This window comes from Dipteris shenzhenensis, chromosome 1 (genome assembly GCF_047967505.1).
Source record: "Dipteris shenzhenensis isolate YYH24624 ecotype China chromosome 1, Dip_SZ_1.0, whole genome shotgun sequence".
Classification (NCBI taxonomy): Eukaryota; Viridiplantae; Streptophyta; class Polypodiopsida; order Gleicheniales; family Dipteridaceae; genus Dipteris; species Dipteris shenzhenensis.
Genome location: NC_141596.1, coordinates 19895264 through 19911096, shown reverse-complemented (window position 1 = coordinate 19911096; position 15833 = coordinate 19895264). Strand labels below are relative to the sequence as shown.

The window sequence follows — 15833 nt, the reverse complement described above, 5'->3', positions numbered from 1 at the left end:
GATGTGGCAGAAATGGGCTCAAGGGGGATCAAAGGGCTCTGATACCATGTTGGAAAGCTGAAAGGAAAGCAAAGAGTGGACACAAACTCAGAATACTTGCATTACTTGCTTGCTTGTAGAATGAAGAAGAGTGAGGTCCTTAAGTAGGCACCTCATACATGCTCACTGACATCACTGATGACTTCAGAGCTCCACAATCATCTCCTCAATCTGCTCCTAGATTCTCTCAATCATCCTATGTGGCTCTTCCACCACCTAACTGTGCTTGTGGGCACCTAACTGTGCCTCTAGCACTCACACATAGAAACCAAGGTGTGCCTGAGGCATACACCTTGAGATATCCCAACACAGCTTGTGTAGCCATGTTAAGGATCCGAGTCCATATGTAGAGAGCAAATCTAACTGTACACAAAATTGAAAAAGAAAAAAAACAATCTAAATACAACTTTGTGAACAAGGGTTACTCGTCTTAGTCCACTTGGTCCCCTATTAGGACTTGCTTAGATAATCAACCTCAAGTGCTAAGCTCGTGCGAACCAATAAGGAACTTTGTAAGGGGTAAGCAAGAGACCTAGTGTACGCCCCAGACCCAATTGGCCATGCTATTTGTCCTTGGGAGAAGGGGAGATACGAATGGCAGTGGAGATATAAGCTCTTTCCGCCATACCAATTGATCACTTTCTAAAAGTTATATCCCTGCACAATAAATGCTCGACTGGCTCTCTTTGGTTTTCCTTTCTAAGGGTGGAACATAAGATATTGTGATAAATAAAATCAAGAAACATGAGACAAATTCTTAATATCACGACTGAATGTGAGAGATGCAAAATACATAAGAGGCACAATTTTCTAGCTTTTGTATACTAGATAATCATGAATTTTTTGCTTTGATTACATTACCATTTTCTTTTCCGTAGCTGTGCACACTTTTTCTAGAGTAAAGGTAAATTTTCGTAAGGGTCAGCAATTTTATTTAGGTTTAAAATAATTCATCCAACTCAAGTCTTTAGAGCTTTATGACATTTTTCATCTAAAACCTACATTTATTTTTTCCACTCACCCACCCACTCACACACCCACACACAAATGCTTCTATGCCTTATGCATCACTCTAACAGCATCTCCGTCTATGGCTTATAGTCCCCTAACACACAATCTTTTTTATTCCAATAGCAATGCAACTTTCTTCAACTTGAATGTACTCTCCATTCTCATAACTTGCACAATGTTAGCCAACATTCAATCAAGCTATCCCTATTCAAGAAAAACATAATTGTATCAAGGGCTAGCACAAGAGGAGTGTAGGACGGGCCATCAATGTCTTCATCATGGAGTTTTCCACCCACAAGAGGAGTGTAGGACGGGCCATCAATGTCTTCATCATGGAGTTTTCCACTCACTCCCACAGTCCACCATCTATTTAACGAGAGTCCCCATTAAAGTATATCCTTGCAATTTGAAAGGCTCTTCACAATATTTGAACCCTTGGTACACACGGCTTGCAATTATGTGACCAATGTTTTGATTTGATCATTTCTCGTGCAGGTATAACCATACATGCAATCTCTAAAAACCTGGTTCTTTGTAAAAACTACAAACATTAACTTATTCCAAAATGGACTTCTTTCAAATCTACAGGTTCGACTGAGGCAGTTGTAATTAGCCATATCTCACCAACTATCTTACCAACACAAAGTTACACAACTGTCACAATGTTTGGAGAGAATTTGATGCACATTTTATCATTCTCTTGTAAATTTGGGGATTCTGAAAAGATTCCAGGAAGATTCAACGAAAGTGCAGAAACACTAGAATGTGACACTCCATACCTTGAGAAAGCAAAGTCTACACGACTTGAAGTTCAGTTGATATCATACCAAGGAAAGTCGACGTTCAATTTTGACATTACATTCTATGGTGAGCCTACTCTACATGAAATTCATACCAATGACAGCGGTATGCCTTTCAAACTTTCTAATTGTACAGATTTACATTTTCTGGTCACTCAAGTGATTCTAAGGAAGTACGTTATCTTTCAAACTATGAGTCCAGCATAAACCGCATTAATGCCCTCCCAATGGTCAGAAACTCTATGAGGAACTTTCTATCTTATTCTCAAACTTTTCATCAAAGAGCTATTTCACATTGGGGTCATAGCTTTAAAGAATACAATTAGCAGACTTCCAATGAAACATCAAAGATGGTGTGTTCAAAGATGGTACATCCTCTCCATATACAACCACTCTGACTTAATCCACTCTAGAGAATAGATTTTAACACCTTTACACTGTAGCTTGCATGAGATTTGCTTCGGGAACAGTTTTACTTTCTTTTTTTGACAGACCAACTGCCTATGCTTGACCGGTACGGTAGGAGAAACACCAGGCGACTGAAGTTGTGAAGCCCTCCCAGTGATTCAAACCTTGATGGAGGCCTTGGGAGCCCATGAATCTAAGCCCCCTTTATTGAGATATAGGCTTTGCAATGAGACTTGAGACATAGATGAAACAGAAGGCCAGAGAGAATTATAATACTAAAATGCATTGTGTATCGTATCTGTTGGCCTGCTGACCAGTCCAGCCAACTTTAGCGCCTGGTTGGTTCGGTGACTGGCTGGCTAGCCTGGTTTTCCGTAGATAAAGATTGGCGAGCGAGGTGCTGCATGAGGTGCATCCCAATTCCCATCAGCTGCATCCAGTCCTCCTGGAAGCCCAAATGCCTCTGGTAGCTACAGCAGCTGACTGTGGGTCATCATAATGACAGGACTAGTTTAAAACCATGCTCAGGATATCCCCTCTTGCTGAATTTCTTTGATACTCCAAACAAGGAGCCCAAGGTTCCTAAAGGATATTCACCTCCCTTAAATTAGTTGAAGAGTCATTTGGAATAGGATATACGTTTGGCTTGGTACATTTGAATAACCTGGCATATAATTGGGAGGGCAGAGATGATCAAGCAGCTCTGGCACAGCTTTCACTAATACTAAGAATATGTGGAAAGACTATTATAAGATATATCTAGATGACTCCAGGAACATGCCCAAACTCATCGTCAAAAAACACAACACATAGTGCAGTTTCAATCTCATGGTAGTTACTCAAACTTAAATCATAACCTCCATTACGAATAGCAGGGACTAGGTACTATGACATCCCCACCAACATCATCAGCACCAAACGGTGGGTGTAGATCATAGTATAAACATAAGATCCTATTCTAGAGGATCAGCTCCTTGAATAGATCCCCCTGCTCACTCAGCCAAGGCCCTGCAGTCCTGCAGCCTGCCAACGAGCCCACACATCTATCCACTGGCCTCTCATTGCCATTAAACTTCATCTCAGGACTTACTACTAGTCTTGAACATGCCTGTACATACCAGGAACTGAGCAACTGACCCTACAACACAGGTCATCTTTTCTCACCCGTCCCATGAAGTCCATAAAAAGGTTTCATTTTCTCTCTCTATCACCAATCAACGAGTTGCCTTCCACAAGCCCTTAAAAGGTTTCATTAGCATTTTTCCGATAGAAACTCAGAAAGGAGAAAGCAATACTTTATAGGTTGAATAAGGAAGATCTGATAGACTTCATTGTATTTGAAGCAGGACTCAAGGCCACTGTGAGACACTTATACTTTACCAATATGCACATAAATGGTTCTTATCTGCTGGATTACAGCACTTCAAGAGTGGGCTTCTAAGCTCTGATGCAACTGACCAATTCAGGCTTGAACACCATGACTATAACAATACTACCGAATCCAACAAACGGGATACTATGGCCTTGATGAGGGACCAGGGTAATTTAAGGATTATAGAGTTGCATGCCTAGGGCATACAGCATACCAGGCCAGAAAGAAGCCAACTATGTGGACCAAGTCGATGAAATGCTACCATTGCTATTGCAGCATCAATGAATGCAGGTGAAGAAATGCCCCAAGTTCTTCCGACATGGGCAAAACCATTTGTGTCTCAATTGATTTTAACTTAAATTTCAATTTAAGATTAGTGGATCCTCTCGTCTGCACACCTGGATTCTCAACCAGGACCATTTTTAGTATTGATTCATGGATTGTTTCTATATGCATGTAAGGTCCAAAATATCTACATGTATGTTTAAAAGGATGCTTCTATAATAATGTATCCTCAGTCCAAATTGCCACATAAATGTGAGCTGTGTGTTTCCATGGCAAGAGAGAAACTTCTGGACTTAAGCCTAAGAACACATTGGACCCAGGATCCAAAGATTATCAGATGGTTTTTTTGAAGCCCTATGAATGGTTCCTCCAAATCATAGGTCTCATTGACCATCCAGCAAAGAGCAGCTGACAAGAAGTCATAGGTCCAACACACCTAACGATGTTATTATACAATGTAAGAAATAGGGATTCAATAGATGGAAAGAGTTCTTGATCTGGCATGACAAAAGAGGAGCCTAGCTTGCCAATAATTGAAGCACTGGTCAAATACTATGATGCAAACAGCATACCAGGCCAAAAAGTTGAAGAAAGAAGCCAATTATGTGGACCAAGTCGATGAAATGCTACCACTGCTACTACACCAGCCACATCTTCAATGAAAGCAGATCAAATGAATGCCCTGCTTCAAGTTCTTCCAACGGGGGCAACACCATTTCTGTTTCTCTTCTGTTCACTTAAAATTGAACTTAAAGATAAAATGACAAGGTGGATCCTCCATTCCCTCATCATGACAATTGGCCAGATGTCCGTACAATCCACATAACCCAAGTTCCAGCTAAGGTTCCAGCAAGTAAATCAAGACAAATATGGTCATTTTTTAGACATGATTTATGCAGTGTTTTTGTATGACTGTGAGGTCCAAAATATCTACATGCAAGTAATTCTCCATACACAGCCCCTGTACTTTTCATTAAAAAAAGGGATAGTTCAGCTAGGATGCGTGTGGACTATTGCATGCTGGAAATTAGGGTCCGTTGTCCCACCTGTAAGCCCCCAAATGAAGAGAGCACAAGGACATGGTCCCATGAGAGTCTACTATGTGAGCATCAAATTTGGATGCACATGGGTAGATCTAGGTGGAGGGAAACATTCGCAGGACATCCACGTGGGTAGCACTGTAGACTGCCATGTGGGATGCCACATAGTCCACTTTTAGAGGCAGGCAAAAGCTCTGGAAGAGGGCAAACCTGTGAGTGCATGCAGCAAGAACAGGAGGTGAGGTACAGGCTGTACAGTGACAGCTGCATGTCTTCTTGGAGCATTCACAAGGCTCATGGATCTATCGTGTGGCTGTTATGCAGGACTGTGCAGGAGCTAACAAAGATAGACAAGTTGCTAGGCTGTTGCAGGGCAAGAAGAGGCCAGCAGAGGCAGCACACAAAGGTGATAAAGTAGCAGCGAAAGGCCTGGTTAGGTTTTGGGAAAGGGCAGGTGTACTGGCAGACAGCCAGCATAAGATGCCAGCAGTAGACCTTCTATAGGCCAGCAGAAGAAGCCAGCAGCAGGTTGGCAGATCCACAGACCAAGTTGGCTGGTCTGTGGCAGGTTGGTTGGTTGGAGGACTGGGTCGATCCAGTCTAGGGGCTTACCTAGCCCCCCTTGGTCAGCAAGTATAGGGGCTTACCTAGCCCTATAAAAGAGCCCCCCCCCTTTTTTTTTTTTGGGGGGGGGGGGGGGGGGAGGTGCAGCAATCAGTTCAGTCTCTGGGCATTCCAGCCTACTCCAGTGGGCGCGTTTTCCATTCAGGTGTGCCAAAAGGTGAAGGTTCCTCATGGGAAGTTGCTTTCTCCAGCCCCTTGAGATCCCTGATCGTTCTTTCGAATAGACTAGCATCGATTTTGTGATAAACCTTCCACCAGCCACTGGTTCTAGGAACACCATGAGCCCAATCATTGTGAACCAGTTTAGCAATTTCATCATGCTTATTCCATGCCAAAGTACCATTGATGCACAAGATACAACCCATACCTAGATGAATCTAGGAACATGCCCAAACTCGCAGTTTCAATCTCATAATAGTCACTCAAAAGGTTGAAAACCATAAATTCCATCACGCATAGCAGGGACTACTATGACATCCCCAATGTTGTCATCAGCGCACAATGGTGGGTGTAGACCATGCTATAAACATATGCTCTCACACAAGCAAATCCACGTACCCACACATACTTGAGCATCCATTTATACAAAGTTCTTCGTAATGAATTTTTGTCAGCACTATGGAGGTGAAGGCAGACTCAGCCGTGACAAAGGCTAGCACTAAAGGATAAGGCTAATTAAAAAGTAGTCCACATTCTCTTCATTCGAGCTACAACTGCTTGTGAAGACTATACAATTTCATTTTAGTCTATCCCAAAGGAGCATCACATAAAAACATGCTTAGACACTCTAGCTGATAGGGCAACACGCCACTTTACATAGAAAGAATGTTAGATAGAAAGAATGTATCACAATATCGACAAGCCGCAACATGGATCAAAACTTCACGAGATACAACCTGGCTATTTATTTCTCCGATGGTATTCAATCTGTGGCATTCCTTGTGCTATTGTATCTAATTGAGACTCCGAATTCACCAATCACTTTTGGAGAGCTCTTTTTAACACCTTGGTACCAAGCTCAAATTTTCCAACAACTTTCACCCTCAGTCTGATAACCAAACAGAAACATACAACCACTTGTCTTTACACATTGCATAACCTATGACATGGACCATGTATCTAAAGTTCCATGTGTCCTGGCTCAAGCTGTATGTGTGCCCAGCACTAACAGTAGTCCCAAATGTGGAGCATTTAGAGATTTTCAGCTAGGCAAAGGTGGTTAAGCTATTTTTGATGTTCCTTCATCGCTTCAAGAAAGGTACCAAGAATCGCTAGTGCTTGTACATAGTCAAGTTCAAATACTGGAGCACCTTGGGTCGACATGTCTTGTTGCATATTATCCACACCTCATTTTTGCATATAAGGAGGCTTTTCATCAACCCTGGTTCCACCTTCAGTGGATGAACCGGGCATTTACAGCCCATGGCATGGCTGCCTTTACTCGTAGCTCTGCAGCACTACAGCCCACAGATATAGCAATTACAGCAGCAGCCAAACATTACATAAGTCAACAGATGATGACTTAAAAGTCAACACATTGACAAGTCCGACCTAAAAGGCCCCAAACCCCTCATTTGGGATCAGATTTTGGCAAGGTTAAGGTGCTCTCGTCTTAAGCTACCACCACATCCATAATCTATATCTACAAACCCATTGCATATGATGTCTGGTCTGCCATCTTAGTGAGCCTTGTTTTACAATAGAGTGTTGTACATCTTGTATATAATTCATTTTCTTATTATCAGCTGCCATTACAAGTTTCTAATCCATTTGTTTGCATGCAAATCTTCTCACAATGGCATCCAAGCATGGCATGTTTGCATCCTGATTTCCAACGTTTGGCATCAAAACTTGAGGTCGATCCCTAAGCCTCATCGAATAATTGGGAGTAATCCAATCTCGGCTAACTAGCAAGGCAAAACGAGGTCAAAGCTAGTCAAAGCAGTTAAAGAGCAGCATATGAAGCTGAAAATGTGAATGAAAAGGCCTGTCAGACCCTACTGTGACAAATCCCACAGGTTTGACCTAAAAGCATAGCCAGATGCCAGGTTTGACCTAAAAGCATAGCCAGATGCTTGAGAAGTTGAATGCACCATCTAGAACACAAGAGCATATATCTAGATGAATCCAGGAACATGCCCAAACTAATACTCTAAAAGACAACATAGTGCAGTTTCAATCTCATGATAGTCACTCATTAGGTCAATAATATCTCGCCAAAATTTGAAACAAAAATTCTAGAAAAAGCTGGAATTCGCCAATGCTTTGAAACTTTGAAAAATAATCTATTAAAAATTTTCCCATGATATTATAATACTATATTTCTATACCTTCGATGAAAACATCCCTGGTACCTCATGATGCACTTCTGCCTCCCAATGCCTCTTTCCTGAATTAGCCATACCAACTAAGAACTCCCACTGCAAATGCAATGTCCGTTCTAGTAGCTATCATTGGCCATCATGGCCCTCTTCTCATCTGATTTGGGACTATTTGGCTAACTCAGTTTTACATATGGAGGCAATGGAGTAACTACATCCTTCCCCCCCTCCATATTGAAATGCTGCAATACTTTTGTAGCATACTCCTTCTATGAAAGCCAAAGGAGTTTCCTACTCCGGTCACGTGTGACGCATATACCAAGAATATAACCTGCAAGTCCCAAATCCTTCATGTCTAAGGTCTCATGCAACTTGTCCTTCAATGGATCTAGCTGATAAGTGTTCTTGCTAGCCAATAGCATATCATCCACATAAAGTGCAAAAAGTATCAGGCTATTATCCTTAGCTCTTTTAGTGTGGAGGCAGTGATCAATCTCACTTCTTTTGAAACCTTGGGACCAAAAGAAAGCATCAAACTTTTGATACTATTATCTAGGTGCTTGCTTAGGCCATAGAGACTCTTTTTCATCTTACAAACCAAATTCTCTTTACCCTTTTCAAAGCCTTTTGATTGTTCCATGTAAATTTTCTTATGCAGATCCCCATTCCTTGGATTTGCTATGAGACTTCCCTCTTGCTTGGGACTTTCTCCTGAACTGTGATATGCCCCTTTGCACATTTAAGGCTACATCCTACTTATTGCCATCCATATAATTCCATCTAATATCCTCGGCTAACAAGCTACCCACAACATCATCAAACTTTAGTACTCCACCAGATGCAAAGTTACTGATGACAGTTGTACAGAAGATATCCCTTGAGGATGACAATGTGAACACAAGAAGAATGTTGTTTTAGTCTCTGCATCAAAATTCATCTTCTGAGCCTAAATCTCGCTGAAAATAATATTGAATTCATTCAAATGAGAAAATCAATGGAGATCCTTTCCTTCATCTACAGCTTAAACAATCTCTTCATGAGGTAAACTTTATTAGAGATAGTTTCCTTCTCATAAGTGATACATAATTTCTTCCACAAATCTTCCATAGTCTGCTCATTTACTACTGTGAAGTAAACTAACTCTTCAAGACGAAGTCTAATAGTAGACTTTGCTAATGCATCCAACTCATTCCAATCATCCTCAGACAAAGCTACAAGATTGGCTTCAATCCCTGCCAAGGGTTTAATCTGCTTCTTTGTAATAAGCACATCTCTTATCTGTTCTTTTCATAGAGAAAATTTTATTCCATCAAACTTTTTAATGCTTGAAAAATCCTTTTTAAACATGGAAGAGAATGCCATGATACAAATAAAGCAAAATCCCAAATGCTAGTGCCTACAAGAGAGAAATCACACCAAATACCAGGTGCACCCAAATATGTTTGCCTTAATGGAGGATAGTGTCACCAAAACTCAAGCGTCAAATCATCAAAATGAACTCTATCACACATAGCAAGGACTAGCTACTATGACATCCCCACTGACGTCATTAGCGCCCAACAGTGTGTGTAGAACATAGTATAAACATATACTCTCACACATACAAATCCACACACCCACACATACTTGAGCATCCATTTATACAAAGTCTTCGTATTGAGTTTCTGTTGGCACTCTAGAGGTGAAGGGCAGACTCAGCCATGACGAAGACTAGTACTAAAGGAGAAGGCTAATAAAAAAGTAGTCCAAGAACACAAGAGCAACTTGAACAATCAGGGCAGAGGACCCAACTGAGCTAAACAAAGAGCATCACCAATAATGGTGGAGCACATTCCAAAAGGATATTATCAAGAATAAAATAATATTCGGTTGGTGCCATACTATAGCTGTCCTGAAGATGTTGCAGTTACCAAATGAATCCAAAGAACTAAGACAAAATCTAGTTTCAAAAAATAATGTAACCATATCACAATGATATTATAGCCTGTAAGAATTCATAGAAATAAGGATTCAATAGATGGAGAACGTTTTTGATCTAGTATGGAAAAATAAGACCCTAGCTTGCTAATAACGGCAGCACAGAGCAAAAATCCTAATCCTGCAAAGTGTTTGAAAATTAGTGAAAAATACAAATTCATAAGCATCTTTTTCTGTAAGAATGATGGTCGTAATGTTGCAACATATTGGTCATTTTTGTAGAAAAACCAGAGCAAAATATGTGCCTTTGGATAGGGAGTTCATAACACGCATTCAACTTCTGTAAATACTCAGAGAAAACACAGTAAACTGAATTGTAATGTTATTACAACAAACAACTTTCTCCAGTATTGAGAGGATGGAGGGTGAAAGCCTTCCTGGCAGAAGAGGGAGAAGTCTTGTTGTAGAGGCTATTAGTGCCTGCTACATATCTTCTGTAGGAGTGGTGATGATGGCTTTGAGCGTGAGTTGCTCATATGGACAGGTGCTTTGGAGACTTCTTTAAAGCTCACTTACAGGATACTGGAAGCAGAAACACGTGAACCTATTGATGCCTTTAGGGTGGAAACAAGAACATCATCAGATCAGGAGGGTCTACCTTACTGCAGGCTTACTCAGGATGAAGCTCATTTGGAGCTCATGTCTGAGATTGCTGGAGGGTGATTCAGGATTTCTGGAAAAGCATTTAGTGATGGGGATCTATGTGGAGTAACCACAAGGATCTCATTATTCTCTTGGTTGCAGTCTGCAGATGGTGTCAGAGTAGTGACGGGTAGAAACAAACCTCGGGAGCATGGTGCTTGGATGGAGCCAGGCTGTCCTTGGCTCATGAGGGGGACAGCTGGATGTACCTAGTATAGGTACTTGTATTTCTCAAGATTGTTGGCATGTTCGGGATTGAGAGGAGAGTGGTACCATGGATGGTTGGTGCTACTTGGATTGTTATTCTAGAATGGCTTACCTTGGTGAGCTGGAACAAGAGCTGTGGGTTCAAGGAGCAAATATTAGTCTCTGACTTGTCCCTGAGAGAAAGATATATTAACGTCCACGGGAGGCCTCACGGGCCTATGGGACAAAGTGCATAGAAAAGTGAACTCATACAAGCCTCAGTGGGCTGAAGCAAAGGGTATGCTAGGACCCTTGCTAAGTACTAATCTATGCTAATAGAATCATAATCATAGAAAAAAAAGTCAACTACAACTGCAGAGTGGGCCATATCAATCAATCTATCCAAACGTTGGGACGAAACCGAAGCCTGGCACAGTTATGGCTCTTTGGTGGGCTGCGAAGATGTCTCAAATCTACGTCTGTCGAGCTGTCTCTCGCACTGCGATGGGGGACGCGGTCTCCTCGCTCTCTGGTATGTCTAGAGTGATCCCTCATCTCTGTCAGTCTCCCTTGAGGAAAGCTGTGATAGGTCAGACCTCAATAGAGTGTCCTCTAGGGGCTCTTTGTCGCACATGTGACCTCTCCACCTCTCTCAATGGTACTGTGCCGGCTGCTCATCCACACTACTCTCATATCGACTAGCTCCTCCTCCTCCACTCCACTATGTCCGGGGGCTGACTCAAATGTATAGAAGTCTGTGACGTGTTGCTGTGCCCGATCACCCTCTATGTCCTATAGTGGTCTGACCATCCATTGCTACTCTCTGATGTGTCGTAGAAGCATCTCCCTGTGTCCCTGCATCTCCATCAGATAAAGCCCAATACAGACCTGGTCATGGAAATGGATCAGTTGTGACAAAGGACCGAAGCCACTCCCCTCTAGGTAGAGACAGTGGTAGCGTCCCCGAATCTCGTGGTAGGCTGGGCAAACACAAAGAAAATGCTCCTCTACCTCAACCGCCCCCAGCGTACATAGTGTGCAGACCCGTTGCTCTCTGGGTATACCCATTGCTCTCCCTGCCTCGATCCTCAGCTAATGGGACGAAAGCCGCATCTGACCAATGGTAATCCTCAGTGCATGGGAGACTCCTCTATCCTCGAGATACTGGGGTCTGATAATGAATCCCTCCTCTGATACTCTCAGGAAGTGATCGCAATAAAATTGGGTCTTGATGGGGAGCTCCTGGTCCTCCCTCTAAGTCCAAGATGTGTGAAACTGGAGGAGGTCTAACCGTATGATACGCTTGATCCCATCTCGTGGGATCGACTTAGGAGGTGCATCCATGCTATACTGAAAGGGGGGAAGCCTGTCCATCTAGATACCGTGCCTAGCAAGCCATGTAGATATGCGTGCATACCATGTGTATGCCCCGCTCTCTGCGAGTCATCTGGATGACTCTAGGGCCAACCTCGGAAGTCTCCAATGGGGTAAGTCCCAGACTCTGTGGATGAAAGTCACTGTCTGAAAGATGGCATCAACCTGGAGAGGTGTCATGGTGAACTCTGCCTGTCCTATCTCATGTGGAACTGAGGGCTTACATTGGATCACATCCCGGACCCCATCGTCACCTGTAGCCGCTTGAAGCTCCTCCAATCTGTCCTCAGAAGATCGCACCTCCAAAAAGGTGTCCTCGGAAGATCGCACCCCCAGAAAGGTGTTGCATACATGACAGTTGGTAGCACCAGTGTGTCGAAAAGCCAGCCCTTCGTCAGTGGATCCTGGAAGTGCACCTGAAAACATTGCCACTCTAGTCTAGCCAAAGCACTACGCCCTCGTGTGAGTTGTGCCTGGGCTACATGTTTCATCGTGAAGATGGATCCTGTGAAGATTGCTCCCAAATGTGTGTATGACTGCACTATCTCCACTGGCTCACCACGATAGGTGAAACTAAGTCGGTGAGTCACTGCTCGTTGTTGAAGATCATAACCTTAGTTTTCCCAAGGTTGACCATTAGATCTCTCTCTCTGCAAAACACCTCCGAGAGATTCTCCATGGATGCTGATGGAGCATTGCATTGAGAAGTGGATGTACCTATAGTGGATCGGTGAGAGGGGTGTCGGGATATAGGACTCACCTTCCCACCAATGAACCCCCAAATGTGGACATGGCGGAGGATGACCTGTAGCAAAAAGGGGGATCTGAGAGAGGCCACAGCTGTGCTTGCAATGAGTTTACTTGTATGCACTGATAGAGGAGTGAGATTTTTTTACCCAGTGTGTGATTCCTGGGCATAGTGCATAGTCTTAACTGTTGCTACAACAAGCAACCTCCATCTGTTATTCCAACATGGCAGACATCTCATACTCGATCCCACACCTTGAAAAAGTAAAAGCTCTGCACCTATCCACATGCCACACGATGAGCGTCTCGCGAAGCAGAATTGTATATGCTGCTCTGAGGGGTGCAAGCGAAAAAATGCAGGTAGGTCACAGCAGCCCAATGTGCACAAACGGAAGACTCTTCAAGGGGGTGTACTTAAGCTGCGCCTGCCTACTTCTCTAAAAATGCTGTGAACTGAAAAAAATAATGCTATGAACTACAGGGACAACCTCCTGCTCGCAACAAGTGCACTCTTGCCTGTAGAGGATCCCAAGAGGTTCGCAAGAAACCAAAGAGATGAGTAAATTTAAAAACTCACACCTCCAGGCTCCATTTTCTGAAAAGGAAACATCAACTCTCTTCCTTATTGCTAATATTTCTCTGATAATAATCCCTTTGGGACTTTCACATAGTTGAAGGTTCAAACTCTTTGGCCATTCTTTCGAAGACCTTCAAAATTGAAGACATCTCTTTCTCAAAGGTTCATGATTTACCTCACTCACATCCCAACTACTCATTTTTCCTCCTACTATAGGAAAACTTTAGACACTCCTCTCCCCCTCAGGATTTGACATCATCACTCTGCTTTATCAATGCTTTTCGCAAAGTGATGATATCAAATTCTGAGAGGATGTCACAGAATTCTGAATGTCTCATCACTCTGAAAGGGAGAGGGCAGAGAAGAGTAGTGATGTCAAATTCTGAGAGGATGTCGCAGAATCCTGACTTTCTATCTACTTGTTGAATGTATGGAGCTTCAACTTCTCTTTGAATAAAGCTAAATGGCTGGTGTGCCAAACTGGGGAACAGAGCTAAGACCTCCATACTGAACTTGGGGCCGTTGGCTTGCTAGAAGCTGTCCTCTTTGGGCTGGCTCCACTCCTTCAATGCCACTTGCATGATGGCCTCCCTTAAATAGACAAGAGGGAGGGCTAGTACAGCTACCTCTAGCATGCTTATAAGCCAATTGGGCTGTCCACAAGCCGATTCAAGGGGTCTTTACTAGCATAAAGAATATGTACATGAATGATGGGGATATGCGATGTCAACTGACCTCAAAAAACGATGTATCTCTAATAGAGAGCATGATGCAGGTGCCATGTGACACGTTTCCTCCCCCCTCCTTTTTTCCCTCGTTCTGTTTGTTCACAAAGATTCCACAAAAGCATACAGGCCTTAGTGAACATACTGTACTTCAAAAGCTTCAATCTTCATATAATCACACGTCTATTCATCTGTCAATCTGGGATATTTTTCCATGCATAAGAAAGAACGTCTCTTTTAGTATCAGTAGCCTGCACTTAATTCAAAATGATTTATGACACTAATTTTCTAATTCCAAATTTAAAGTACATGGAAAACAGTTGACATTCTACCAAATGCGATGGAAGATGCGGTGTGGACATGGGAGAATAGTTTTGTAAGCTTCAACCCACTTTCAAATGATCGTGTAGCCTACGGTTCACCCACCTTGACTGGAATTTGTCAGGTATGCCCAATATTATCTTATTTTCGATTTAGTGCATATTTGAAGAGCAGTGCGATAAATTATGTAACAGTTGATTGGAAGTGGAATCTCTTAAACTTTCCAACCCTCGGATCAACATCGGACGAGCCATTTGTGGCCCCTTGGGATTGTTCCTAGGATGTCATACATGAGCATCCTTGACTCCGGACTGAGTTTCTGCTAGATCCACAGGTGATTAAGGCAACTCAATCATGATGAAGGCTAGCAATTAGAAGAAAGCTAGTCAACAAACATCCCGCATTCCTTTCACCCAAAGCTACAACTGCTTGTGAACACGAGTCATTTCCATTTGTCACATCAAGGCAAAAATATTTCCAAGCAGAAAAGATAAGTAAAGGGAGTTGATACAATTTTGCATGTCTAAATTTAAAACTTTTGAAATGCGGTTAGCCTAGAGCACGATGCCAAACAAAGTGAGAGAATCCTCGATTCCCCGAAAGACTCGGGACAAAATATTTTCAGCGTTAACCTTCTACACCGAGGTCTAATCTAAATCACTACGACAGAAGAAGAGGCTGCGCAGGGAGACTTTGTTTCCAATGCCAGATGTGAGAAGCATAGAATTGAGAGCATACAATAACGCCAGTTTCTATCGTAACAATCTGTTCCAAACGCCCGTTAACCATACAGTCTTAGACTATTTGTGAAGGGCCTTAGTGTAACTTCTCGGAGGGCAGCTTTTGCCAGCTTTACGCAGCACTAATGTACTTGTTTCATTGACGTAGGCCCCCGGGAACGGAACAGTCGAAATTATTGGAACTTCGCTAAGGTACACTCCCCGGGCGAACTTTTCAGGGAGCGACAGTCTGATATATACCATTAGGGACCCCAAAGATCGAATCGCCAGAGGATATGTGAAGATATCTGTGTATACACGAGTACCACGGTTTATCTCATCACCCGAAGTGATTGTAGGCTTGGAAGATCAATCCATACCAGCTAAAGGGTACCGCATACATATATTTCCTACAAATTTCAAACGTTTACTTACTGTTGACACGTAAATCTTAATTCAGTCAGATTATATTATTTCACATTGTAGTTTATCGCATGCTTATCCTTCCAGACATTTACTTACTCTTGACACCTACATCTTAATTCAATCGGATTAGACGCTCACACATTATAGTTTATCGCCATGCTTATCATTTCCTCTTACTGTTCGACACCTAAATCTTTAATTCAATCAGATTATACTCTTTCACATTGTAGTTTATCGCC

At 42.6% G+C, this 15833-nt stretch overlaps 1 protein-coding gene across 1 annotated transcript in view; it reads left to right on the top strand.

Annotated features, from left to right (window-relative positions):
- The window catches only part of LOC147905515 (uncharacterized), a 233189-nt gene that overhangs the window by 201495 nt on the left and 15861 nt on the right, over positions 1 to 15833 (top strand). Inside the window, exons 18-20 of the mRNA XM_087385680.1 lie at positions 1639 to 1917; positions 14449 to 14573; positions 15338 to 15558. Coding sequence (XP_087241806.1) covers positions 1639 to 1917; positions 14449 to 14573; positions 15338 to 15558 — 625 coding nt within the window. The remainder of the gene's footprint in view (positions 1 to 1638; positions 1918 to 14448; positions 14574 to 15337; positions 15559 to 15833) is intronic.